The sequence below is a fragment of the Danio aesculapii genome, chromosome 13, assembly GCF_903798145.1.
Source record: "Danio aesculapii chromosome 13, fDanAes4.1, whole genome shotgun sequence".
In the NCBI taxonomy this organism is placed as follows: domain Eukaryota; kingdom Metazoa; phylum Chordata; class Actinopteri; order Cypriniformes; family Danionidae; genus Danio; species Danio aesculapii.
Window position 1 is genome coordinate 44,137,962 of NC_079447.1, and position 27,833 is coordinate 44,165,794.

Sequence of the window (27,833 nt, forward strand, 5' to 3'; positions counted from 1 at the left end):
TGGAAATTGTCTGTTTTCATTGGGATATTGTTTTAAAATGTTACTTTCGAAGGGGATATACTCATTTTAACACTTATTAACAAATTTGTCTGTCTAGTGTTATCTGTGCTGTTGTTCTATTGGAATTTTCATTCCAAAATGGCCGCCGCATGACACTAGCAGCATCTAGTGGCGGTTTCCCAAATAGCAACAGTGTCGCCTCTTGGTGAATCTATACTCTTTGCCTTTAGTACCACATGTTTTCACAAAGCTCTGCCTGCTCTCTTCCAAAATATATGTTTTATTCAAGACCAGGAGTTAATCTAAGAAGACAAGCAAAGCAAAAATAATGAAGCCAATTTCAACGCTTTATTTCATGTGTCCACAGAGAACTCATTGTTATACGTTCTCTCTAAATAACAAAAGACCCATGTACAAAATGATGTTAACAAGAAAATAAAATAAAACTATTATAAATCAGTGAAAATGTTAAAGTATAAGCAATAAGTATAAAAAAGCGCTAACTACATTTACTTCCTGGTTTGTGTATATACAGTTGTGGAATATATACATTTTATTTACATGATATAACTACACCCAGATACTGAGCTACATTTTAATGCTTAAACATTCATGACAGGTGTTAGCTTGAGCAGTGAACTCTGAGGGTGGATGTTGTTGGACTGGAGCTTTTCAAGGTTCTGCAGGAAGCCACGATGCTTCAGTCCTTTAAGTATTGCAGAGTTATTGGAGGTTACACTCATATGTGTCCTGCAAATAATCAATTAAAAAACAAAAAAAAATTAAAGATAGTTTAGACATGTACAGCTCATTTTAAATAAATAGTATTAAAAGCTTTGTTCACCCAAAAATGATTTTTTTTAAATGACTCTCATTAATTAGACAAAATTAAAAGCAAATATTTTTTTAAATACTACAGTCGTATAGACTCCTTTCATATATTGCACTTTGGTGACATGATAACTCTGGGACAGGTCTGTCTTTCCCATCATGTCTTTCCAACCACGCAAATTAAGATATTTTAGATCCTCCACACACATCAATGGTCCCAACTCCTCAGAACAGACCATATGCCTTTAGTGGTTCAATTGGAATATTTTCAAACTACGAGAACATTTTTGTGTGCACATAAAACTTTATTCAACCATTTTTTTGGAGTGTCAGTATAGGTTGGGTGGTCATGAGCTCTGTGCTCTTTATGTGTGTTTTGCTCAGTTGCACTCCTGACATATACCTCAAATGTGCCTGTGCTTTCTTACAAAGGTTGTGTATGAGCACTCTGGGAGAAAAGACATTTTGAATACAGTTACTATTTTTGTTTTATTGCCAAAAGTATTCTCAAAGCTTCAAAATATTCAGATTGATCTGTCCTTAAAATGGTGGTAGGAGATTTGGACCATTGCTGTCTATGGAAGATTAGGGAGCTGTCGTATTTCATCCAAAATATCTTGGGGTCACGAAACACCAAAACACCTTTTTTTGAGATGTCGAGAGTCATATATTTGTCCCAAGTTGCTAAAAACATGATTAGGACACATATATTTCAAGTGAAAATAGTTTTTTGCATTGTTTAGAGCAAATTCGTTCTTCCAGTTTAAAAATAAATTAAGCAACGTTATGGCGATGAGATCATTGTGTAAATTCCAGCGTGGGGATTGGCAGTCTGCACCAGCCAATACAAAGTGATGTCATTGAGCTTTCAGCACATCTGTTCATTCATTCACCAATAAACGTGCTCTATTGTGAACGAGATGGAACTTCATTAATATGCACGATATAGTTTCGAAGACTCCTTTTACCTGTTACAATGGTCAGAGAGACACCATGTTATGTTGCCAACCGTAATTAAAACAGATAGTAGAAGAATTGTTTGAAGACACGGGTTGTCAGTGTTGCGTTTATAAATGTGGCACAACGAAGGTTTTGTTTCCATTTCCCCCCGATGAAAGCACAGCTCGCGTGTGGACCCACATGTGTGGATTACAGTGGTCTGCTAACATGCAACAAAAATATGTTTATAAGGAACTTTTTTTCAAATCTGGAAATGGTGAAATGCGGATTTGCTGCTCGTCTTTTTTTTAAAAAAAGACACGGTTCCAGTTCAGATTGTTTGTCCTGTCTTTACAGATTTGGTAAGTGTGTGATCAGTGTTCTTTGTTTATGTTCATTCAGATGGCAAAGTTAGTTAGTATCGTCAGCAGTACTCTTTCAGTTTTTAAAGACATACCTTAGTCAAAATGATTTAGTTACCAGGTTTACAGTAATATCACTACAATATTATGGACTGAAAATCCTCCACATCCACACAGCTCCCAGATACACTGTACATGCTGCTCTCTGAATCACTGTCTATCTCCCCTGTGTCTGTGTTTGTGTTGTGAAAATCAGCTGTAGTGCACGCAATTAAATTCCCCATTTCAGACTCTGAAGTTATATCACGCATATTAATAAAGTTGCATCTCATTCACAGTAGAGTGCACTGATTGGTTCGAACCAAGTTGTTCTCATGAATTAATGCTAAAAACTCAAAGACGTCATGTTGTATCATGAGCTCATCCCCGTGACATTGCTTCAAAATTTATTTTCAAACAGGAAGAACGAATTTAAGGGGAGCATGGTGGCACAGTGTGTAGCACGATTGCCTCACAACAAGAAGGTTGCTGGTTCGAGCCCCGGCTGGGTCAGTTGGCATTTATGTGTGGTGTTTGCATGTTCTCCCCATGTTGGTGTAGGTTTCCTCCGGGTGCTCTGGTTTCCCCCACAGTCCAAAGACATTTACTATAGGTGAATTGAATAAGCTAAATTGGCCGTAGTGTACGAGTGTGAATGTAAGAGTGTATAGGTGTTTCCCGGTGATGGGCTGCAGCTGGAAGGCCATCTGCTGCGTAAAACATATGCTGGATAAGTTTGCGGTTCTTTCCGCTGTGGCGACCCCTGATTAATAAAGGGATTTAGCCGGAAAGAAAATTATTGAATGAATAAATTTGCTCTAAACAATCCAAAAGCAACCAAATTTTTACTTTTTTGTAAAAATGTATGTAACCTCTTAGTGTTTTTAGCATTGTGGGACATATGTCTGTCAACAAATGTGTTTTGGTGTTTCGTGAACTTTTAATGTGTGTTCCAAAGATGATGGACATTTTGTACCCATTTCTTCTTGATAATATTGGACATGAGTTCAGCATTCGGGCCTGTCCCAGAGCTATCGTGTCACCAAAGTGGAATATATTGAAGCAGTCTTTATGATTGCAGCATTAAAAAAAGTTTGTTTTCCTTTTGTGTAATTAATCAATGTTGTGTTTATTTTTGTTAGCTTCTGAAAAATGTAACTGATGATCAACATTAGGAAGGTCAATCAAAATGAGATATATGGTCAAAGATTAGATCCATGAATTAAGACTTGCAGTATAAATGCAGCCCATGCTCCTAAACCAGGAGTGTCCAAACCTGTCCTGCAGAATTCAGCTCCAACCATAATTAAACACACCTGAACCAGCTAATCGAGATTTTCAGACAAAGCCAATTGAAGGCAAGCCTTTATCCAAAACAGTGGTTGTTTCTCAATATGCATTTTAATGCAATCTTGCATCCCTGTGTTCTTATGTAAGATCATCATCCACTGCCAAAGAAAGAATAATCCAGCATAAGACTGTTCTTGCAGAGGACGCATGAAAAAACCCAGATGTGTTCTTAATAACGAGGATGCATTGAATGTAGACAGGAGCACAGCACTCATTCAAAGTCTATTATTTACAGTTATTAGATACTTAAGTTGCTTATTTCAGGAGTTACTCTAAACGAGACAGTAAAAGAAAACCTTCACACATTTTTATGACAATGAAGGAGAGACTACACTATGCTGAATAAAAATGGCTTATTTTGGAACAGAAAAAATTCTGCTTCATTCGGTATTCATACGACAACTTAGCGAAATGTACGATTCAATGTAGGATTCTTATTCATTTCAATGGTATCAGCAAACAGCAAATAACTATTGCACAACGGACTGACAGAAAGCTAATGGACATCAGGACTGTAATGTGACTGGTTATGAAAGGCAGATGTGATCCAAACTGACTGTTATGCTTTCTCTAATGGTAGAGCTGCAAACCCAAATTCTGACCATCTCTGCATCTCACACTTACTAGAAACTTCAAGGTAACTTTATTAAAGTTGTATCAATGGTCTCAAACTCAATTCCTGAAGGGTCACAGCTTTGCATAGTTTAGCTCCAACCACTTCCAACTCACACCTGCTCAATAGTCTCTAGTAGTCTTGAACACCTTGATTAATTGGATCAGCAGTGTTTGATTGGGGTTGAAGCAAAACTGTGCAGAGCTGCGGCCCTCCAGGAATCGAGTCTAAGACCTAAGAGTTGGATGAAGCTAAACCTTTCAAGACAGTGGCCCTCCAGGAGCCAGGAGCAAGACTGTACACCCATGCTTATACTGCACTTAGTGCTTAAATTGAATCGCAATATGAATGTTTGTGTATATCTTTCAATTATAGAAGCATGACTACATGCTTACATTAATGGAACAAACACAACTTTCAGCTAAGTGACATCAGACTAACCTCGGAGAGTCAATGCCACTATCTGCTGTGTAACTCTGACTCTCTGTAGTTTCTCCTGCACAGGCCCCTGTAGGCTCACTTATGCTTGCACTGATGTTGCCTGTATTCTCGGATGTTTGTATTGTGCACTGATGACAATCTTTTAAATCTGGGTGACAGATCCAGTGGTTAGATTTTCCAGCATCTGCTTCATCTGCAGATTTATGTAAGGTCTCTGAATCGGACTCCACTTCGCTTGTCTGACAGTAGTCAAAAATACTGCTTTCGAGGGTTTCAGCATGTTCATCATTTGCCAAACTGCATTCATGTTGTTTTTTCCTAAGAATATGGACTTCTTCTTTAGGACCATTACGAAGGACTTTGTGATCTGAAGACTGCCACCTGAATTCATGCTGCCTGTATGTGGTTCTGATGGGTTTGTGATGAGCATGTTCCTCCTTGAAATGGGCATCCCAACCACCATCTACACAGACAGGCTCATTGCAATGAGCTTTACTAGTTTGTAACAACTCAGAGTTAAGCACACCTTCTTCATTCAAGCAGACGGAGCTACAGTCATCCTCATCTGCGTCAGTCTTTTGGTAGATGCGATGTTCATCATCTGTATACACCTCACTCTCAGTGTGACTTGTGTTTCTGTCCAAGGATTGACAATCTGAGAGCTGATGAACACTTATGTTGCCAACTTGGTGGTGTGAGGACAGTAGATCAGGACGATGATGAGACTCATCTTTACTGTTTATTAGATGAAGGGAAAGTCTACGCTGAATTGTTGGTTTAGGCCATGAGAGAAGTACTTCTGTTGTATCACAATGTGTAGGATGATCCACAATGTTCTTTTGCTCAGGAACATGTCTCTGGTCTACATCCTGCTTTTTAAATTCTCTTATTCTTCCATTTCTGAACTCTCTGCTTCGGACTTTGTTCTCTCTCAGCTTAATTTTGTCCTCTATTCTCAGTGTGCTGGTCTCAGGATAGGCCGAACTGTATCCTCCACAAAGCTCTTGAACTGGTTGTACATCCAGGGTGGAGTCCACAGTGTGTGTTCTGTCATGGAGTTGTTCACTGGGTACATCCTTCATTGTTTGAGATTTGTCAACACTGTCAATGATTGCTTTGGGCCGATGAGGATCCCAAGACTTTGACCTGTGTCCTGGTCTTTCCCTGTGTCCCGTAACCGGAATCTTGCCTTCTCTCCTTTTTTGTTCCATATGGTTGATGTTTGTTTCCATGTCTCTTCCTGGCAATCCCAGAAATGGGTTGTCTATCTGTTTCTTGTAGACACTTTTTTGATTCAGATGGGTACATTCTTCAGGGTTGTCAGGTTCATCCAAGGCATATTCTCCTCTGAGATGAGGTAAAATTTGATCATCTGCCTCTAATTCTTCAGCACATTGCAAGGTCTTATTCTTTGTCCTTTGTTTCTCTTTGGACGAAGGTACTCTTTTCTTGTTGCGGGTAGTTCTAGGGGCTGATTTCTTTCCCATGGCTTTTGACGTATGGTGTCTCTGCTTAGGTACTAGAGCTTCAGTGGAAATACCCTTGTCCACAGCTTTCTCCATGCCTTTCTCAGCTTTCTCTTCAAGCTTCTTCATAAGAACGGTGTGTTTTACTAGATTGTCCACAGTCAGATCTGGGTTGATCCGTTTTATGATGGCATGTTCTAGATCCCTGGGAAGGTTGTTTAAGTCATCTTCATCTCGGACAGGCCATTCCTCGGGTGGGAATTGTGCAGAGAATGTGGCATATTCTTTCTTAAGCTTGTTGTCCTTCTTTCCTGTGTTTCGTCTGAAGAGGCTGAGCCCAAATTTGCGTCCAGCTTTCTCCTTCTCCTTGCGGCTTGTGGTGGTGGATTTGCTCACCTCACTGGCTTGATAATCTGCTGCAGTAGATGTGGACTGGTGCTGAACAGAGGGCTTGTGCTCTTTGGGCCATTTGAGGCTTTTCCCAGTGCAATCACTGATGCTGATGGATTGGTGGTCTTGGACAGATGGAGGTACAATGGACGGAGGGGTGAAGCAACTGCAGGACTTACAGTGGGCCATGACAGGCACCTCACTGGAGGTGTCCATGCAACTCTCATTGCTCACCAAGTACGTTATGGGAGGAGGTGATGGCAGGTCATTGTCACCAGCACTCCACCAATTCCTCTCTTTTACCATGTTGTTGGTAATGAAGTATGTTTGAGGGGTCACTACAAAGTAGCCTTCGCCAGTGTGATAGATCTTCCTCTCCTTAATAAGAGTTCCCAGAGCATTGTACAGGATGTCTTGAGTGGGAATGGTCATTCCTGAAACAAATTTTACTCATGTTAATATATTCTTTTCACATGGAAATTTAAAACAAAAAACACAATGTGCTGTACAGGTATGCACATTAAGTGAACAGCACCATATTGCATTACCTGGGTGTGATTTCATCATGTGATTGATTAATGCTTCTTGGTTTACAACCACATGGTCTGCATTCAGGTCTGATATGACAGAGCACAATATTTCAGACAGTGGAATGAACTGAGACTGGGATATTGGTGACATCTGCACAGGGGAAAGATCACCTGTGAAAAAATATAAATAAATAAAAGGGTCAGTCACAATCATCTGAAGAACATATTTTATAAAACCTTGTACAAATAATGGACATAAATAAAAATACACAATTAGTAGACCTATAAATGTAGACATAATGTTATTAATTTAAATATGTGACTCTGGTGAAAAAAATCATAAGACATCTAAAGTGGACTTCAATCAGAAGTGAAATAGAATGATTTTGATCAAACAACTTAATTACCAGAGGAGTATTTCAACCAACACATACCAACCAAAAGGTTTCAACATGAACTTTATCAAGTTGTCAACGTTGTCCAAAACATAGATTGATTGTTCCACAATATTTTTAATGGTGGGCATTAACACAAAGCTCTATAATGTGTAATTCACACCTTATGTCTTTGAAAAATGTTACATTCAAACCATTGAATTGAAAAGCAAGGGGTTTCTTCAGTTATATGATCACTACTAGAGCCCAGGTTTTTATCATTAACTAAGGATGGTCACAGTCCTGACTTTTCAGCACTGTTGATTATTAATTTGACACAGTAAGGTCAGACTCACTCCCACAACAATAGCTTCATTGGTAACTATTTAAACCTGGAATGATAAATGGTTTATTCAGATACATATAATGGCATAATTCATAATTAGCATATTTTGGATTGTTGTAAATGTGAAAAAACACAGAACTCCCTCAAAATCCCGAGTCAATAAATGTTAAATTTTTCTTTATTTTCTTTTGTTAGATATCAATCACTGAAGGCTCATTCATGTGTGCTTCCTTTTACTTTCTGCAAGCATTAATACAACATCTTTTGACCTTCCATTCTTAGATCAAAGTATTTCTGTCCTAACTAAATCTCCAATGTATATTACACTGAAAGAGCATTTTTTAGTATATTTACAGCCCTATCTATCCTGATCTGTGATTTTAGCTTCATGTACCTCCTTCACATTAAATGTCTTACTCTCTGCACTCTTAGCAGCTAATCCATTCCCCTTTGTTGTAAGAGGACTCAAGAGACAATGCTAAACTCAAACATGCCTTTGCTCACCATGCTCCAGTTTTGACACTGCTTTCATGGGAAAAACATCCCGTTTAGGCTCTTAAACAGGAAACACCCCATCTAAGGTCTCAGACCACATGTAGTCTAAAAGGTGGAACAAGAGGAAAGACTGAACCATGAACTTGATAAATTCATCCACATCTTCCTTTATTTTCAGGGAGGTGGTGTAAATGTGGAAACAGTACATCCTTAGGTTGTCCTTGAGGTGAATTTGAATGCTTCAATTGCAGTAACTGTGCCAGCTAACTTCTTGAAATTAACCTTTTAAATAACCTTTTCAGGAGTAAGTGTGCTTTGAATGATCTTTTCAGAGAGGAAGCGGGAAATGTTTTGCACAACAATTGAGAGTTCGGGCTTTAATTCAGCTGACGTGGACTTGTGGTTGTTTCTAAGGAAAATGTACCCGTAATTCCTCTCTCCAGGGAAACGCTCTGGGCTCATTGTATCATGAAGCTGTTCTGACAACATTAAGACTTTTGTCACAGGAATACCTCACTAGATACCATGGCAGCCATGCCACTATGGCCATAGTGGAAAGGAAGTAAAGCGGGAGCTGGACAAGCTTTAAATTATGAGTAAAAATATGCAAATAAATATAAAAACCAACCAGTGGATGACATTTAAGCATAAATTAATGAGCAAAAACAACACGAAATACAGCCCCCAGTCAGTGCAAACCTCTCATATGTGTCTTCAGCAGCACGTGTAGCCTCTCATTAGAAATAATTCCGTCATTCCGAGTTCATAATAGTTCACAAGGTGATGATAATAGTTAAACATGGCAGTTTGTTCATGTTTTAGGTTGCAGACACATCATTTGCTGCATTTTTTCCGGCTTCTCCTTTGTGTTTTCACACTTCACTCTCGTTTGTCTCTTTCTGACAGGATCGGATATCAAGCACTTCAATGATCACGAGCACATTATTAATATGAGCTCAAAAAGTTCGTTATTTCAAATATAGACAAGATCGCGAGCTCTCTGGACAAAGTTAAACTGCTCGCACTTTTAGACGGGCTCGTAAAGCAACAACAGGGCACAGCAGATTTTGTTCTTCTTGGCTTTGTGGCTGTTCATCAAGACGACGACAAGGTTTGTTTGAGCTCGGGTCGACCATGGCTCGTTATTATATGAATATATTATTACGGTGTAATGTCTCGGCTGTGTATTTAAAAATGGCGGTCCCTTTATATTCATTCTGGCTTGTTGCGTGAGTGAATGACGTAAATCTGTTAATCAATAGCGTTCAGATGCGCGGCTAGCTCCGCCTTTTGGTACCCTTGGTACCCTTTGCAAAGAGTGCCGAAAAAATGGTACGGTTCGGTTCTGTGCGCCTTTTGACAGTGGAAACGGCCATAAAAGCATACTGAACCATACCGTACCACTCAGTGGAACACTTTTATGAAACTGAAATGACAAACAAGGCTATAAGATCACTTGACCACACAAAAAGTAATTGTAACTATACATTTTACACACAATTTTTTTTCTCAAAGGGCACATAAGTTAATCAAAACAGCTTAATTATTGCTCGAGTTGAAATTAGAAAGATTTGGTCAGCTGTGGGCGTCAAACCTCACAGAAGGAAACCACATATGTTATTAACGTACAAGTGCTCTGTTGATTCAAGCAACCCACACACACACACCACATATAAGCTCTTCAGTGACGCGTGTGCTTGTACTAATAAATACAAGATTTGAATGTTGTAAGGTTCGTTCCTTGTCACAGCTGCAACCTTTACCTACATTATGCTCTCTGAACCACACTGAGTGGGTGGAACAACAAAAACACAAAACAACAAAAAAAACAAAAACAACAAAAAAAAAAAGATCCTTCAAAAGAAGGCAGGAAAGAGAAAGTGAATTAAAGGTAACTTGATGCCACACATGGTGTTCAACCCCATAGGCAAGATCCAGCCTCTGATGAATTCTGTGCTTCATGGGTGGCTGAAATCACATGCCCTTCTAGGTGTCACACGTTAAATTGCTTGACTGTCTTGAATAAATATTTACCTTTTTAATCAAAAACAAGTTAAATGCAATACTTCTGACATTCAATAATAGCGCTCAGCTTAAATGAGTAGTACCCCATCACAGATCACTCTTTAAAATTTATATTTTCTATGCTATATAGTAATTTATTTGTGTAGACATTAGATTAGTCAATATTTAACCCAAAACTGGAACTAATCTTAAAGAGAACAGTACAAACAATAGTACACCAAAATTAACATATGGCAGGAAAATATAAAATTAAAGGGAAACTTAAAAATATCAAATTTAGTTGAAATTGTGTAGTTAGGATTTGTTTTTAAATACAAATGTATTATCTTTGTTATCTTTGTGACCAAACTCTTATTTTAATGTATATAACTGTTTAATGAAATAGTTTTGTTTAAATGCACGAAAATATATTGACTATATTAATTGAGAAATGTATATAATATTCATTTTTGGAAAGGGGGTGTACTTAAATATGCTGAGAACTGTGTGTCTTTTAAATTAAGTTTAAGCTTCCAACTGCTCAGAAGGGTCTTTACAGTAGAAAAAGCTTATTCATATTCTAATACTGCTTTAATATTTTCACTTCACTAATGATCTCATAAAATTTAAATATCAAAATTTTGCCACAATACCTAGTTACTTTTAGTTTTAGTATTAAAACAATACACTTATGGCAAATATTGATTGATGAATTGTTTCTCCTTCTTTTCAGTGTAATTGTTGTTGAGAATTTGTAATATTATGCACAGAAAATCTTCACTAGATATTAATCGCACCAACATGTAAAAAAAAAGGGTTGAATGCAACTACAACGTCCAGTAGATTGTTATGCTGTGAAAACCACTTTTAAGGGTGTATAACCCAAGAAAAACAAATTAAATGAACAAGACCCTATATTTTTAAGATTATAATGCAAACAGTTCCTTTCCAAAGCTGTCTCAACTCTAAAGAAACCCTTGCAGTATACAGGGGTTATCTGTGGTTACACTGACAAAGTAATGGGAAACATATGGTGGAAACGCTATATTGGAAGTTTTGAAAGTCAAATTATTTTGACATTTTTGTGGTAAAGTGCCCTTTGCTCAGTAATAAAAGGCTGCAGAAGGTCAAGAGGTCAACAGGCTCATAAAACAGCACTTTTTAAGACATTCAAGTTCATGGTTCAATGAAATTGGAGACAGCAACAAAGACAGAAAAAATTATACAAATTTGTTTATAATCACAAGAATCAGCATGCACTAAACACTGTTTTGCCCTGCCGTTATACTGCTGCTCAGTATATGAGCACGTTTGATGTATAAACCCTTGTGTGATGTGTTGTGAGAAAGCATAGTACAATAAGGTGTTCAAACCTTACTGCACTGGAGCAAAACACACATTCACATTTATTTGCTTGCTTTCCTACTCTGAGCAGATGAACACCCTTCCAAGGTCTAAATGAAATCTGAACACAACCCCAGCAGGCACACAACATCATAAGATGTTTTAATATTAGGTTAGATTTAGGTCGTGACCTCAGGTGACCAATATTCAATGTCTAGCCAGTGTCTAAGGATATTATTTTGATGTCCAATAACGACATAAAATGACGTTGATATCTGGTTGATTTTAGGCTGTGTTGAAGATCCAATGTTAAGCCAACATCTTAAACCAACATCATATTGACATCAAATACTGACATTTGTTCGTCAGGTATGGCAACCAAAATCCAACGTCTGATAGACATCATAGTGGTGTGTCCACATAACATCTAGCTGTAACATCATTAGACGTTGATGTTTGGTTGATTTTAGATTGCGTTGGACATTGACGTCGACCTGACGTTGGTTTCTGACGTCAAGACAATTTTCAATTCTAAACAAAATTCTAAATGAATTTTAGACGTTCTTTAAAAAAATTCCCCACGACTATGAGGTAAAATGTCAATCTGATGTCATGTTGACGTCTTGTGCCTGCTGGGAATAGTCACAAGTACCATTTGAATGCTAATTCCTACCAGTTTGAAAAAGGGCCTACAGACCGGTACACACCAAGCCATTGGTCGGATGGTTTGTTTGTTTTGTTCTTATTCCCTATTTACCATGTAAAATGATCAGTTGGTAAGAGAGAGTGCTCTGATTTGCTTGTTCAGCAACAAATCTGGGGTGCGTTTCCCAAACAATGACATAACTCACGGCTGAACTACCATAGTACGATGCATCATTTGGAAAAAGAACGATTTAGTAATGAGTGTTTCCCAAAACCCGTAGTTTCTCTGTCGCAGATCCATCGTTTGAACCATGTTAGTTATAACGTAAAACGCCCATAATGATGCTCTAAACGGGGTGGAGGAACTACTTCTTTACAGAAGAATCCCATAGTTTCTTTGTGCAAATTATATTGTTTTACACACGCATTTTTAAAAAATCCAATATTAGTTTTGGTAAAAACATGCACTCGTTTTCCATATTAATTTAAATATATGTAAATGGCACATATAGGGCCTGAGTTTCCTTTACAAATATTATTCAGAATATTCCATATGCTATTTTAAAACATAAAATCACTTACAAAAGCTAACACATATTCTAATATCACATAAATCATATAAATAAATAAATAAATAATGAGGCCATTTATTAAGAAATGAAATTTAATATTTATTATTTATTAGGAAATAAAAAAAAATACTTTAATATTAATAATATTAATGATGATGATGATGATGACTATTATTATTATTATTATTAAGTAGGATATTGTTTATTTATTTATTTGAAAAGTCTACTTTTACAATTTGACACATGTAAACCACTGCAGAAATGTTCTAACCAACAGGCCTATGTCACATACAGTACAGTTACTTAATTTAAAATTTATTTAAAATTTAAAATTAATTTAAATTTAAAAACTAAATTTAACTATTAATTAAAAGCATTAACGTATGCTATGTTTTTTTTTTCTCCACAACCTTTGGAGACGTAACAAATTACGCTTTTAAATAATAGGTCACCTATAGCTTTTGTCATGAGCCACGGCTGTGTTCAAAATGACATCAATGTTTTCAAAGTGCACTGCGAAGGCAACGCAATTGTAATTGATTGCTAACACTGAACTGTAAAAATACTTTGAGAGCAAATTACACCTAAGAAAGATGACCCTAATGCTTTTAAAAATAATCATTCCAAGTTTAAATGTTAGAATGTTTTAAACGAATAGGGCATAGGGGGGATAACTGGGAATAGAACACAGCCAGGAACTATGTTTCTAACTACAGCTCCAGAGGTGTAGTTGCAAGCATAGACGTTTTGGGACGCAGTTTGTGAATGTTCGTTGGAACGATGGATTTGGGAAATGCCAAATCAACGAACTATGTTTGTAACAACACAACTTGCAACCCTAGTTGGCTAACAATTTTCGGAAACACACCCAAGAGCAGGAGGTCAAAAAATTAAAGTGATGAAACAAAACAAATGATGCAAGTCAAGATTGTCAAATACTTCCACAAGCAAATCACTCTGGTCATCGACAAATTAGTTTGAAGTGAAAATGATAAGTAAATGCTGCTATGTTCATAGCTTGTACGTGTGCAGCACTATTTGTATTTACTTCTTGTGGAATGATGATGCAGAATACTGCCGGTCTGTAAAAAGGTACATCCTTTCACATTCTAGATCCAGCCATCTGTTCAGTGTGTTTACACGCAGCTTGTCGCGCAGATAAGACCAGACACATTTGACTGGCGAGTTGAAAGTCAGTTTCCATCACCACTAGTTCTTTGACATGGACTTGGTGTCCCAAGCTTTCAACCTTTAGAAACCATTTCTCAGTCGTAAGCTATTCACATCTGCACACTGACTTTGAAAAGTAATTTTGCAAAGGGAAATTTGCACATCCACTCATCACCAAGGTTGTCTTTCAGATCTCCAGACATGCCCTACAGCAACTTGAAAGTTATGAGGTACTTTAAAAGCCAAGCCAAGACTGTTATATTGCATTAAAATTCACCATGACACTAAAAAACATGATGCCTTTTATCATAAAAATCACTTCAGCTCTTAAACTCATTTGCATTCAAAAATGTATGGATGTATGCATGATAACATATTAAATGAATGCAAAACCAAGACTATGGCTATGAATCACAGTTAAAGTTCTCCTTGAGTTCTTCTCCACACCACACCACCATGTATTGTTTTGGGGGTAGCATTAATCTTTCAGCCTACTTAGTACAGTAGTGTTCTCATCCATTGTGCACATCAATTTCATTTTTTGTTTTCTCAGCTTTGCATGGTGTTGGACTAATAAAATGTTTTTGCTCTATCATTAGTGGCTAGAGTTCCTAGTCACACCTTCTACTATGAAGGTTTTACAGCACTTTGCTTGCAAGTAAAAAGCCCCATAAATCCAAAGCGCCCCTAAGCATTTATCCCTTTTAACCACTAACAAACACGCTTGACAGTTAACACACCTCTCGCAGAATGTGTCTAGTGTAGTTTTGAAATGAAACATCCGTCTTAAATGTTAACCATGTCAAATGTTACAAGGGGGGAAAAAAAGTCTACTGATCCTCCTAGAGGCATGATGGATGAACCCTGTCTGGATCGTTAGATTGATTACAAGGGCCATTTTACAGTGTTGACATTCTTCATGATACTCTGTGAACTGTGTACTTATTAACAGAAGAAACTGCTTCATGCTGATAACACTGACTGCTCCACATTTATATTGTCATTTTAAACAAACATTGTGTGATTCCTATGTTGTTGGTACTTAATCATACAGATTCAGTGATTTTAATGACTTTTGTAAGAACAGGAAAATTGCGCCCTGTTTATGGTTGGTATTAAGATTGGAGAACACTAAATACAGTTGTAAACAAGGTCTGAAATGGTTTGAGGTTGTCCCTATTAAATCACTTTTATTTGATTTGATTGTTTTCATATTGTAAATGTTCATGTGATTGAATGCCTTTACACATCCACAAAAAGGCCACATATTCTGACCTAACATTATGTTCATTATGAAACATGCTGGGAGAAAGCGCACAAAAACAAATTATACAAGTTATGTGTTGTACAAAAACACATAGATTACGATCCAAATTTTAATTGGCATCCACATTCTTTTCATTCTCTTGCTTTCCTGCTGGGAAACATAGGTTCATTCATTGGTGCACTGCACTGACATTGCTTGGAAAGAGATGGAAAGTGTGGTGAAACAAGAAGGAAGGGTCTCAATGTAATATAAATACATATCTTAACACTTTAATACCAAGTTGAAAAGGTAATATGTCGCTGACCTTGAGATCTGATCACTGAAAATATATAAGGCTAGTTCACCCAAAATGAAAATTTGCTCACCTTCAGGTCATCCAGCATGCAGCTGAATTTTTTTTATTAGTAGTAGAACATTAAAGGTGCAGTATGCAAGTTTAACACCAAGAGGTTGAACTAGGTAATGCACTTCCGGATCAAAACAAACGCAGGTGCAGGTTGCCAGATTGAGGAGGGGAGCGAGTAATTTTAAACCGTGTTCTAAATAAAAGCAACAGCACACGATATATATTGAATATTCTCCATGTTAAAAGGAGTTTTTGTCCTAACCAAGACCAAGACCTATATCAAAATGATATATTTCTCACAAGTGAACAACAGAAAACTATGACAATGATCACCTCAGGTATACACCTCATGTGCTTTATTCAGTGTTAAATGCTAACAATGACTACGTTTTACATGGACATCAGTAATCGAATTATTTGGCTTAATCTAATTAAGACAATAATAAGATTAAGGTATTTACATGAGTTGCTTTTTGAATGTTCCTTTCATGATCCCGTTTTACATGTTATAGCACATAATTCGATTAACGTCATTGTGTCACCGTGCTATCCGCATTTCCTCCGAAGTTTCATGTCATTTCGGGTGTTTCGTTTTTAATTTGTCAACTGTAACTGCAGTTTGGCACTTTCACTTTCATTCGGGAACATTTCATGCATGCCCCCCATGACAAACGAGATATTGGATGCGAGTTGAAGTTCATACCGCATACTGAATGCGTTATGAAAAAAAACATTTCACGATGCAGGTGTCTTTGGTCTGCACTTGGTAGGTGCAAAGAGTGTCAAACAGTCGTGTGTGTGTGTGTGGACTAGCCTGTCGCAAAACGCGGCGAAAAGTCCTACATGACGGTAATAGTTTGATTAAGGTGCTTACATTTCTGTACTGCACTTAAATAATGCGACTTAAATCGGCATACTCCACATGTCTAAATTCCATTCCTCTTTAGTTCGATTATGACCTTAATCGGATTAAATTAATCAAAAATTGCTGTCTACGTGGTAGACTCTTAATCAGAGTATTGTCTTAATTACATTAAAATCGAATTTTTGGTGTCCATGTAAACGTACTCAATGTGAGTTTGAATGCCATTTTACATGACATTTATTGCCATACTACTGAAAGCAGCAGCAGATAATTCACCTCAGACCTTGAAACTAAAATACACCGTTTGAAATTGAACTTTAGAACTAAACACATATGAGTGATTCAGGATGTACATTTAATAATGTTAAAGAGATTTAATATGTATTAATTTGATTATAAACCTTACCATTTCGTGAGTGAGTGCATATTCGGTGCTTCTGAATGGTTATATTTAAATTTCTATCGTGTTTCGTCTGATGCAAACAGCCAAACTGCTTATCACTGCTTGCTTATCATGCTTGCTTATCATTGCTTATCACTATCTCCTCATGAAGCATGTTGTTAGGACATGGGGTTACAATGTAACCTGCTCACCTAATGTTTATGTTCATAATATTTATATTATTTGCTAATTAATAACCTCATGTGGAACTGCGTCTCATATCGGAGTCTGCTACTGTCCACTGGAGGTCGCATTTCGGTCACAAACGCATGCTTTCAAAGCCTTCCTGAATGAATGAATAAATGAATGAATGAAATACGCAGTTTTCCATCAAGGCAACCTGGGGAGTGAAATACAATTGGCTAAACTGGCATTGGGCAGGTTAAAATTACCAAAACAAAGACAGACGTTCAGGCAACGGAAAACACAGTTTCAAAGCAGAATATCTGACTTCAGCATTGTTTTTCAGCATTTTCAGTTTTTCAGTTTTTAGCATGTCTCTTAAATATCTGCAAACATATGGCATTTTTATGCTTTAGAAGAGTCATACAGTCATTACACAGCACCTTTAAATAACATTTGACGCTTAATCTGTGGTTCTTTATTTTATTAGGTTGATGCACACTGGTTGGTGGGTTCCCTGAGAATTTTTGCCTAGCCATGAAGAGTCTCCAGAATCACCTCAGGGTATTTATTTAGACTTGTTTATATGCGTTTATTCCTAACATCAAAAATAAAAAACTATTCACTTTATACGAATCACCAAGGACCACAGATTCAGCAAAAAATCTTCTTTAATGTTCTACAGATACAAAAAGTCACCAACATCCTGGATGGCTGTAAAATAAATGGAAATGTTCATTTTTGGGTGAACAATCACCAGGTTGAAAGTGACTAATACCAGGGCCTGAGTGACTAAACCGATGGTTTGGCTTTATAAAGAGTCCCAAAGTCTCTTATGTAAATGTATTCTGAAACCTCCAGTAGCTTGCTGTTCTGTTTTGGAAAGATGTTTTGTTCATGGCAATGTTTTGTCAAATAGCTTGTTGTATCAGGTCTCATGAAAGAAAGTCAATATCAACTGGTAGCATCTCTCAGGTTTCAAGGCAAAAGACTAGGGACTCTTTAACTGATGCAAATAGGCCATGTTACCACAGGAACAGTAAATGTTTTTAGGCGTTTGGTCTGTACAGGAAGAGTAACAAAAAACATATTTCATAAAACTGTTGTGTTTAGAATAGCTAAACTGCCATTCAAAAGCTTTAGGTTGAGTAAAGAAATAATACTAAGAATGAATGAAATTGATCAAAAAAAAAAAAAAAAAAATATATATATATATATATATATATATATATATATATATATATATATATATATATATATATATATATATATATATATATATATATATATATATATTTTTTTTTTTTTTTTTTTTTTTTTTACAAAAATTACATTTCAATTTCAAATAAATGCTGTTCTTATAAATGGCCTATTACACAAAGAATCCTGAAAATAATTAAGCAATGTTTGCACAAACATGTTTTTTCAACAGTAAAAATAATATTGTGTGTTTCTCAAGCACCAAATCAGTATAATTAAAGGGCACCTATGGTGAAAAATCTATTTTTCAAGCTGTTTGGACAGACATGCATGTAGGTATAGTGTATAGACCGTCATATTGGGGTGATATAAACACACCCAGTGGGTTTTTTTTTATTCATTTTAACAACATAAAAACGGTGGACCAATTGGAGCGGTTTTTAGAGCGACCGCAACTTGACGTAGGAGTGCGGTCCCCCCACCCACCAATCTTGATTGACAGGCGCGCATCACTATATCCTCAGTTTGGTATTTCACGTCCGCCATTTTCAGCGTGTGAGTCAAAGCGATGTCACTAAAGGAACACCTTTGCTCTATTTTTAGATGCAAGGCTCATTGGGTTCAACACAAGATCAACATTCACAACATGATCGCTTGGGTAGGTTTGCAAACATGTGTACTTTTCATTGCGTCTACCTTAAACAGCCGTTTGCATTTCTCGCGATCACAGAAGCTCCCTTTACTTTAACTTACTCCCTGTGATCTTAACTAGGTGCAGCTGGAAAGTGCGAGCACGTTGCCCTAACGTGCGCGTCTCTCCATTGAAAATAAAATAACGAACTTGCCTGCAGGTCGCACACCAGAACCGCCGCTCTGAGTGCCGCTAAGAGTCTCCTAAACTGGCAAGTCTCCTAAACTAGCACACTCAGAAGAACCCTAATATTAATAATAATTAATATAATTAGCATTTTAAAATACATTTAGAACCACTTTACTATAGCGTTGTTATGGTTATTTATTTTAATTGTAAAAAATAGTGTAAAAATCTAAAAATAAAAATGGTATGCTCCCCAAACACTAACACAGTAGGATTTATTTCCTTTAAATCATGCATTTTATGATTCAGTGACCAAAATATATAATTATACCTGAACACAAATATAAAATCAAGCAAATTTAATACTATGTTTACAGCTAAAAAAAGTCACCCTATTGGTGTGTTTATGTCTATAAACTCTTCCTCACACCTTCATAATTTGCTGAGATGTTAAGGTGTTTCATAATAGTTTTACTACCAGAAGGAGCCACAGATTACGTTTTTACACTACTGATCAAGTCCCATGCTGTTAATTTACACCAGATGTACACCATTTCCTCTGACGAAGGCCAAGTAACAGATTTTGGGTTTGTTAACTTGGCATTTGGAAGCACTTCACAAAGTGCCAAACGCATTGTTAAAACATCTTAATTTGAGTTCAATCAGAGCATGAAATGGGTCATGTCTAGTACTGTTTAGTTCACCCACAACTGAAAATTTACTCACTAGTTATTTAATCACGCTCAAGTGGTTCCAAACCTTTATTAGCTGCTTTATTCTGTTGAACACAAAAGCAGATATTTTGGAGAAAGCTGAAAAACTGTAAGCACTGACTTCCACAGGAGAAAAAAATGCTGTGGAAGCCAATGATTACAGGTTTCCAGCTTTCTTTTTTCTTTCTTTGAAAAAAATCAAACCGGTTTGGAATAAGTGAAAGGTCAGTAAATTGCATTTCGTTGCCTTGTACATGTGTAATGACAATAAAGTTGAATCTAATCTAATCTAATCTAATGACAACATTTTAATTCCTTTAAAAATCTACTACTTTCATGGTTTTTGGAAATAAATACTTTGTTGAAGAAGAGGAAATGAAATATGAGACAACTATCATCTTTTAATGGCAAACACATTAGCTGCCGTGCTTAACAGTAGGAGAGCAAGATAATCTTTTCATTTGTTTGTACTGGCCTAGATCTCCACCTGGCTGTAAACTACACAAATATATGTCATCCAGCTCTGATTTCACCACACATTGACTTCCTGAGTGAATGTAATGGAGTATACTTCAAAACAAAGGTCAGATTCTGAAATATATAGGGTGATGATTTCCTATCAGTACATTTATGGGGAAATCCATTTCAGAAATATTTCATGGAGACATGACGAAATATCTCCGGACCACTCATGCACATAGGGAAAAAAGCCACAGTCAGGCACATATACATGCCAACGCACACTCGCATGTGTTCAAAAGTAAAAAGGCACTCTCGAGTTAAAAATGAGAAGTCTTATGCGCTGTGTTTGGATAGTGTTTGGGGGTGGGCAGACAGCAATGTTTTGGATGTGGAGCTGGAGATAATTGAATTCATAGGAAGAGATGCATTTTCCAAACATGAAATTAGCCTCAGCAGACAGAAGGACAGAGAGAGGGAAAGAGAGAGGGAGAGAGAAAAGAGTGCCCTGTCAAGGTTGTTTAACTACACTGATCGATAAAAGATACACAATTTCAGTGACGGAAAAAAAGGGGGCTGAAAGAAATACACATGGCTGCTCATGGCAGACTTAGGTGTTTGGTTATCTTGGAAAACATTCCATTGGTTGCTTTCTTAGAAACCTGATCCAGCTTCAGCTTTATCTCTCAAAACCCAAAACTGAGCATGTATGGCAGATGACTTTCTTGTATTTTGACCACATATACTACTTAATTAGGAGCGACACAGTGGCGCAGTGGGTAGTGCTGTCGCCTCACAGCAAGAGGGCTGCTGGTTCGAGCCTAGGCTGAGTCAGTTGGTGTTTCTGTGTGGAGTTTGCATGTTCTCCCCGTGTTTCCTCCGGGTGCTTTCCCCCACAAGTCCAAAGACATGTGGTATAGGTGAATTGGGTAAGCTAAAATATTGTTTCTAGTGTATGTGTGTGTGAATGAGAGCGTATGGATGCTTCCTAGTGTTGCAGCTAGAACGGCATCCGCTGCGTACAACATATGCTGGATTAGTTGGTGGTTCATTCTGCTGTGGCGATCCCAGATTAATAAAGAGACTGAGCTGAAAAGAAAATGAATGAATGAATGGACTAGTTAGTTCTCTTGAACCAATACAAGCTTTTAAATAAATAAAAATAGCTGACATGTTTATTCTGGAATGTGTACATGTGGTTAAACTTAATTAGTCAAAAAATGACAAAATCATTTGGTATATCTATCAAACAAATTCAGTATTTTATTTCTCCGCTTTGGTTTCTGCCTGTAATCAAATTTTAAAGGGGAAGCACCAATTATTTTGTAAATTGGTTTCCACTTTAATGAAAATATATTAAACAAACTCGATTAATACAACCATTTACAAGAAAACGGCATGTTTTACTATAGATTTTAGACCTAGGGACCTAGGCAGCATATACAGAGAGTGGACCAAAGCGCATCAAATGATTGGTAATTAAAAGGGAAAACAAGAAAAACAGAATAAATATATATTTTTATATTAGACACACATCTGACGCTTGTATTTGCACCAGCTCCACGTCCACAACTTCACGCATTGGGTTAAATTAGGCTTTGCTCTCTCCGTGGAGACATGATTTGTAGAAATGTTCAATGTATTTATTATGTTAATGTATTTTCACAATAGTGTCTGGTTAATAAATATAAATGTGGCAGTGTTTAGTGTATCATTATTTACTATATTTTATTATTAATTTTCATTTGGGTCAATGGAGTATAAACCACTCCTAAAGTTTCTTTAGCTATGTAAATTGACCAATATATATTTTTAAATTAGAAGAAACCAAAAAGAAACACACTTTAACAATTTAAAATATTCAATTGGGCCAATAACATGATCGGGCTTGAATTGATGGTTTTTCAATTGGTTAACACACCATTTCTCACTGAGCCAATATAAGCACTATAGACTGTTGCTACGATTGGAAAAAATTAATTGGGACCAACTGAAAAATATAGATGTGACCAGTGACAAAAAAAAAATGTTTGTCTTTGGGCAGTAGTTTATTTTTTTACTGTGTACAGTACTCAAATCATTTATTATTATTTATCTGCTATCCCATGCTTCAAAATTTAATTAAATGAAGTTTAAAAATATTTATTGTAACCATAAAACATTTGGATAATATTATTTGTAAATAAAAAAAACAACCCATATTTATCTGCATTTCAATAATTCTGCATGCTAATTTTACTCTAATTTTATTACATTTCAAAAGTCCCAATAGTTCTCAATGTTATATATCCATGGATTATACGATTTACTTTTTAAAATAATTACATTAACATTAGTCCAAATGTTTGTCCCTGATGTTTGAATGCCACTCTAACAATAGTTTTTTTTAAGCATAAGCAAATTTCTTTCTTGCTTTATTGGTTATTTGTTCGTGTGACAGAATGATATGCTTTCATGGGAATAATAACGCTTTTGTTCTTTTACGAACACATGCTGGCTGAACTGAGCTTCCTCTGTTCACGGTGCACACCTGGAAGTGTTGTGGTCAGCAATGGCATCTTTTGAGAAAGCACCAGGGAGCGGTGACCTCCGGTGCCTTGTTAACCAAAAGGGCAACTTTCAATGCATGCGAACCACAGGGTGTTGACCTCAGGATAAAAGAGTCCAGCACGACGCCATGTCACAGCTAATGAGCTGAGATCTAAAAGATGTGGTCTACACTGCCGAAACCTCCAACAAACAAATCAGTTTGCTTTGGTAGAAGTTTTCCAGAGAACATGCATGTTATGTTCACAGTTTGTATATGGCATCCTGTGCCCCAACAGACATGGAATAAATGATAAAACTGAAGTTAAACCAGATGGCATAGTATATTATTGAACATATATGAGTGAGGATAATCATGCTCAATGCTACTGAATAACTCGTTAAAACTATATAAATTAAATGTTACACCCCTCTGAGTAATGACAGCATGATCCAAAGTTCCTCAATAATGCAGAGACTTTAGACAGCCATTGTAAGCCACCTCAGATTTCACCAAACATGTGGATAGGGGTGAATGTCTTGTTTCTGCAAAGGTTTTTTTTTCATCCTATAATCATTTTAAATATCTATACTGTAAAAATTATACAATCAAAAAGTCATAACAACATATGTTTTATATTACTTTAACTTATTTTAAAAAGTTAATTATGTTTCAAATTAAACTTGTAAAGGTTATTTGATCACTTTAAGTTACGGCAGCAACAACAGTGCATATTTCAGTGAACATGAATCCTGTTTTAAGTTTATTAAGATGTATAACATGTACCCCATGTTACAAGCAACTTACAGTAATACAATAGCTTTGTGTTGAAAATATAATAATTTAACAAATGTTAGTATACAGTTTACAAGTTATGTTCTTTTTGACATTTGGTCTCAAGGTTGTCATGAAATGAAAACTAACACTATTTTAATAGTGCAATTTTGGTTTGAACAATTAATCTGTGCAATTATTCCAAACAAAACTGTTGTTTCTCTTGGTCATCTTTAATCAAAATATGAAAAATTGCTTCCAATATGGCTAGTTGTATGGAAGTTAGTTCTCTGATTACATAAATAGAAAAAGAGGAAAAAAGAAAAAGAAGAAATCACACTTTCAGTATTCTGTTTTAGCTAGAATTACATAACAACACTGAGGTAAAGTCAGTATGAACTTCTGGTCCACAAAGACATTTTCAAAGTCCTAAGATTTTTTTTATATATATAGTATTAAGGAAATATGGGTATAGAATGACAATAAGGTGAATGACCTTTTTTTTGTACCTAACAATAAGCTTAAAAAATTTGGTCTAATGCAATGTACATTTTAGGCTGTGTATATGGAACAAACAAAAGACTCAAAACTCAAGCTGAAAAGGTCAATCACAGGCAAGAGGCCCCTGTAAAAAAAAAAAAAAAACAGTGCAGACCCCAGTGAACAATCAGTCTTTTCACTTAATGTATACTGATAATCAAGAGGACAGAGCGGGAGGCAGGCTCATTCATCATCCCATCTGCTGATGGGTAATCACAGCCACTAACCTGTTCCTGCTGACTAAACATAGGCCTAGAAAAATACTGAAAGTATGCAAAGTACTGAAAGCACATAATAAGGTTTTAAAGAAACAGTTTAACCAAAAATGATTTGGATGTTTTCTTCAGTGTAGAATTTAAGAATTTCAAGCTGGTCCTTGAAGATTTGCAAAATCCAAGTGAATGGCGACCAAGACTTAAAAAGTAAATTTATATACTGGAAAAACTAAATGAATTCTTATATGAAGCAAAGTTCAAAGTTATTTGCAACATTGTTACCTTTCTTTCACAGACCGATTGTTTTACTTCAGATGACCTCTATGCATCATCAGGAGTATCTTGTGTTGTCTGCATGTTTTTTAGGATTCTAAAGGTGTTGGTGGCGATTGGCTTGATTATTATGAATAACCAAGGATAAAATACTTTAGTCTTTAATGTTTTACTGAAGAAAAAGGCTGACATTTCGTGTTTAATCAGCAATTAATAAGCTCAAACCAATGGGGACAGGTCTAAACAAGAAATCCGACAACTTCCAATGAAGTGTTGTATTGGTATTGATCTGTTGATGCATTATGAATTAACATTTAACAATAACATTGGTGATTTGAAACTTATTTACAGTTATCATTTCTATAATTTCATGAAACTATACCTATATTTTATCTAGAAGCATTTGTAGATTGACATTGCCAACACAATCTCCTAGCATCATCACCAGACAACAATAGATTCTATACCCTGAGAATAAAACAAGGACATTGGCTGAACTGGTCAAGCTATAAACCCGACTGGTGGACAGTCACTGGACAGGACATAACTTATACTATAGGCTCCAGTGAATGGGTAATAAATTACAAAGACACTGGGGCTGGGCTTACGTCACCTGAAAGTGTGCTTCCAATTTCTGAGGGAAAATTAAACAAGTGAAAAACGAAATCTGTGTTTTAGCTGCTTTACTACCACCGGTTCCACTGTTGTGTGGTCCTATAGTGCAAAAATATCACACACTACACCCAGTTTGTTAGCATGCACCTTCATCGCTTGTGTCAGCAAGAGCAAATGGTGGTTCTCACAATCTGCTTTATGTTTGCAGACCAGATGCCTCCCAGAAGCAGCCACACCTGAGGCAACAACAATCCACACTGTCACAAAAGGTCTGGCACCTCATGTGAGCAGAAAAAACTATTTTTTCATCTCCTATAAAAACCAACACATTAATAACCAAAAGTGAACTTGGTAACCACACCAAATCAAGATGTCCCATTTCTTTTTTCTATAGAGGTTAAGTGATTCAACTGAAACTGAGCAGTGAAAATTGAGTCAGACAGAGAGAGCGGGGTTACATGGCTCCCCAGAAATCATATTTCCTGTCATCTGGAAATAATGCACTTGTGTTGCACGCACAGAGTTACGCCTAAAGCATGTTGAGGTCTCATAGGGAATTGTTGGTCAGGTTAGGTTAAGAGGCTACCTTCTACAACGAACGGAAATTATGTGGTTTTCTATTATAGCTGGGGAAAAACAATCTGAGAGAAAGTGGAGGAAGAGGCATTCAAGAGGTTACCGAGGTATGAGGATCGCCTATAGAGTATGTGCATCCCTATAGAGATCTGCTGGGACAATGTCTACAGACACCAATGAAGGTTTTGCTTTGTTTTTTAATAAATTTGCCAATGTCAGTCAAAGAGAAAAATGAGAAATCATTTAAAAGTGTAGTTTAAAAAAGGTGTTTTCATCAAAATATATTTACTAAAGTTATTTTATATTTGACAAAATTTCAATACAATTAAAGGGTATACGTATTTAATTTAGATATTTACTTGTTAAATTAGATGTCATTGATAACATGGGTAAAATAATGCTCCATTGTATATTCAAATGTTTGTATGTTAAAAAATGATTAAACTATAAAAAACACAATTATTGTGTTGTGACTAGGCAAGGGGCAATAACCGTTTTCAATGTGTACCGCGACTTGGAAAAGGTTTTTTTTTTATGTTTTTTTAGGACAACAGTATCTCCAACAGAAAAAAATATCCAAAGATGCCATTTTAAATTGTAATGAAATCAGTGTTTTTAAAATAAATGAAGTCAATGATTCATTTGAATCATTTCTCCTGACATGTTTACTATTCCAAACTACTTTAAATGTTTCTCAAAATAAACTGTATTGTGTTCATTAATCAGTGTTCAGTAAGTAGTAATCCCAATACTGTAATATTTTTATCCAAGGTTATCATAGCGTCACAATCTTATACCGGCCCATGCCTAGTTGTGACCTGTACTTAAACAAAATACTAAAATGTATAAAAAATAATAAATAAAAAAAATCACATGAAAATATTATTCTATTTAAAATTATTAAAAGTATTATGCTGATAAACAACAGGGGATATTATTAATTATAATTAAGTAGAATTTTAAGAGTGAGACTTAAATAAATATTTTTAGTGTCATCCTCAAATGATTCTCGTTCTGAAAATATTTGTAGGAATAGCCAAAAATACAGTCAAAACTTTTATTTTAGGCTGAAATCATCAGAACATTAAATAAAGAACATGTTTCATTAGGACTTTTTGTAAATTCTCTACTGTAAGTATATCACAACTTAATTTTTTGTTAGTAATAACTGTATTACAAAGAACTTAATTTGGGCAACTTTAAAGGCGATTTTATCAATATTTAGATTTTTTGGATCCTCTGATTCTATATTTACAAAACAGTAGTATCTCAACCAAATATTAATTTCCTTGCATCAATGAAACATTTATTTATTCAGCTTTTATGTGATATATAAATATATATATATTTGCCACCATAATCCAAAAAAGTCACCCATTCAGAGACTTTTTTTCCCCTCCAGATAGACGCACCACACAGGAATGTCCTTCATTTAAAAATCAAACATGCCTTATCATAGAAGAATGATGTTCTAGTTTTTGTGGGTGTGCAATGAATAAAAAAAAACGAATAATACCAACTTTACCTCTATAAGCCTTTTTCAGCTTTCTCGAGGGATTCACTTCTGCACTACCAAGTTCAGTCATATTTTCAGAGTAACCAGTTGTTGAAAAATCTTTGCGACCCCCATACAGATCCTTTATGAACGAGAGACCCATTGACTCCACATTTTCTAACACCCCTGCAAACAAAGCCAAATGCTGGTCACCTACCCACTGCTTTGATGGTGTATCCTTTGGGTGACCTCAGCGCACGGCGCATCCACGCTTCTCTCAACACCTCCAGGTTATTGGCATTGCCCTGGACGAGGAGCACGTAGTTCTCCAGCCATCCCTGAAAGGAAACCTCCGCCACCGCTTTCACGAGTCTTTTATTCCAGAAGCTGCGCAAATTTTGCGACTTAAAATCCCCAAACACGTCCTGTCCGCTGGTGCTGCTGGCGCTGAATTTGCTGTCCTCGTCCCGACAGAGAACCACAGCGAGAGACGCGGCTGACAGTTGGACCGAGCGGTGCTGCTGTGCAGACATTTCTGCCCCCTAATCAGTCTCTAGCTACATGTAGATTTGAGAAAAAGACGTCATTTAATTTCCTTTATCCAACGACTGCAAAACCAGTTTGATTGTGTCACATTTCCAGCGAGCAGGTCGCCGCCCGTGTGTCTCCACTCCG

At 36.4% G+C, this 27,833-nt stretch overlaps 1 protein-coding gene across 1 annotated transcript; it reads right to left on the minus strand.

The window, feature by feature from the left end:
* Nucleotides 1-325: 325 nt before the first annotated feature.
* Nucleotides 326-27,833, minus strand: stox1 (storkhead box 1). The gene is made up of 4 exons (XM_056471410.1): nucleotides 27,376-27,833; nucleotides 6,980-7,132; nucleotides 4,576-6,865; nucleotides 326-750 (listed from the first exon to the last, which is right to left on the minus strand). Exons 1-4 carry the CDS (start codon nucleotides 27,689-27,691, stop codon nucleotides 603-605), a joined length of 2,907 nt encoding a protein of 968 aa, XP_056327385.1. The 5' UTR covers nucleotides 27,692-27,833; the 3' UTR covers nucleotides 326-602.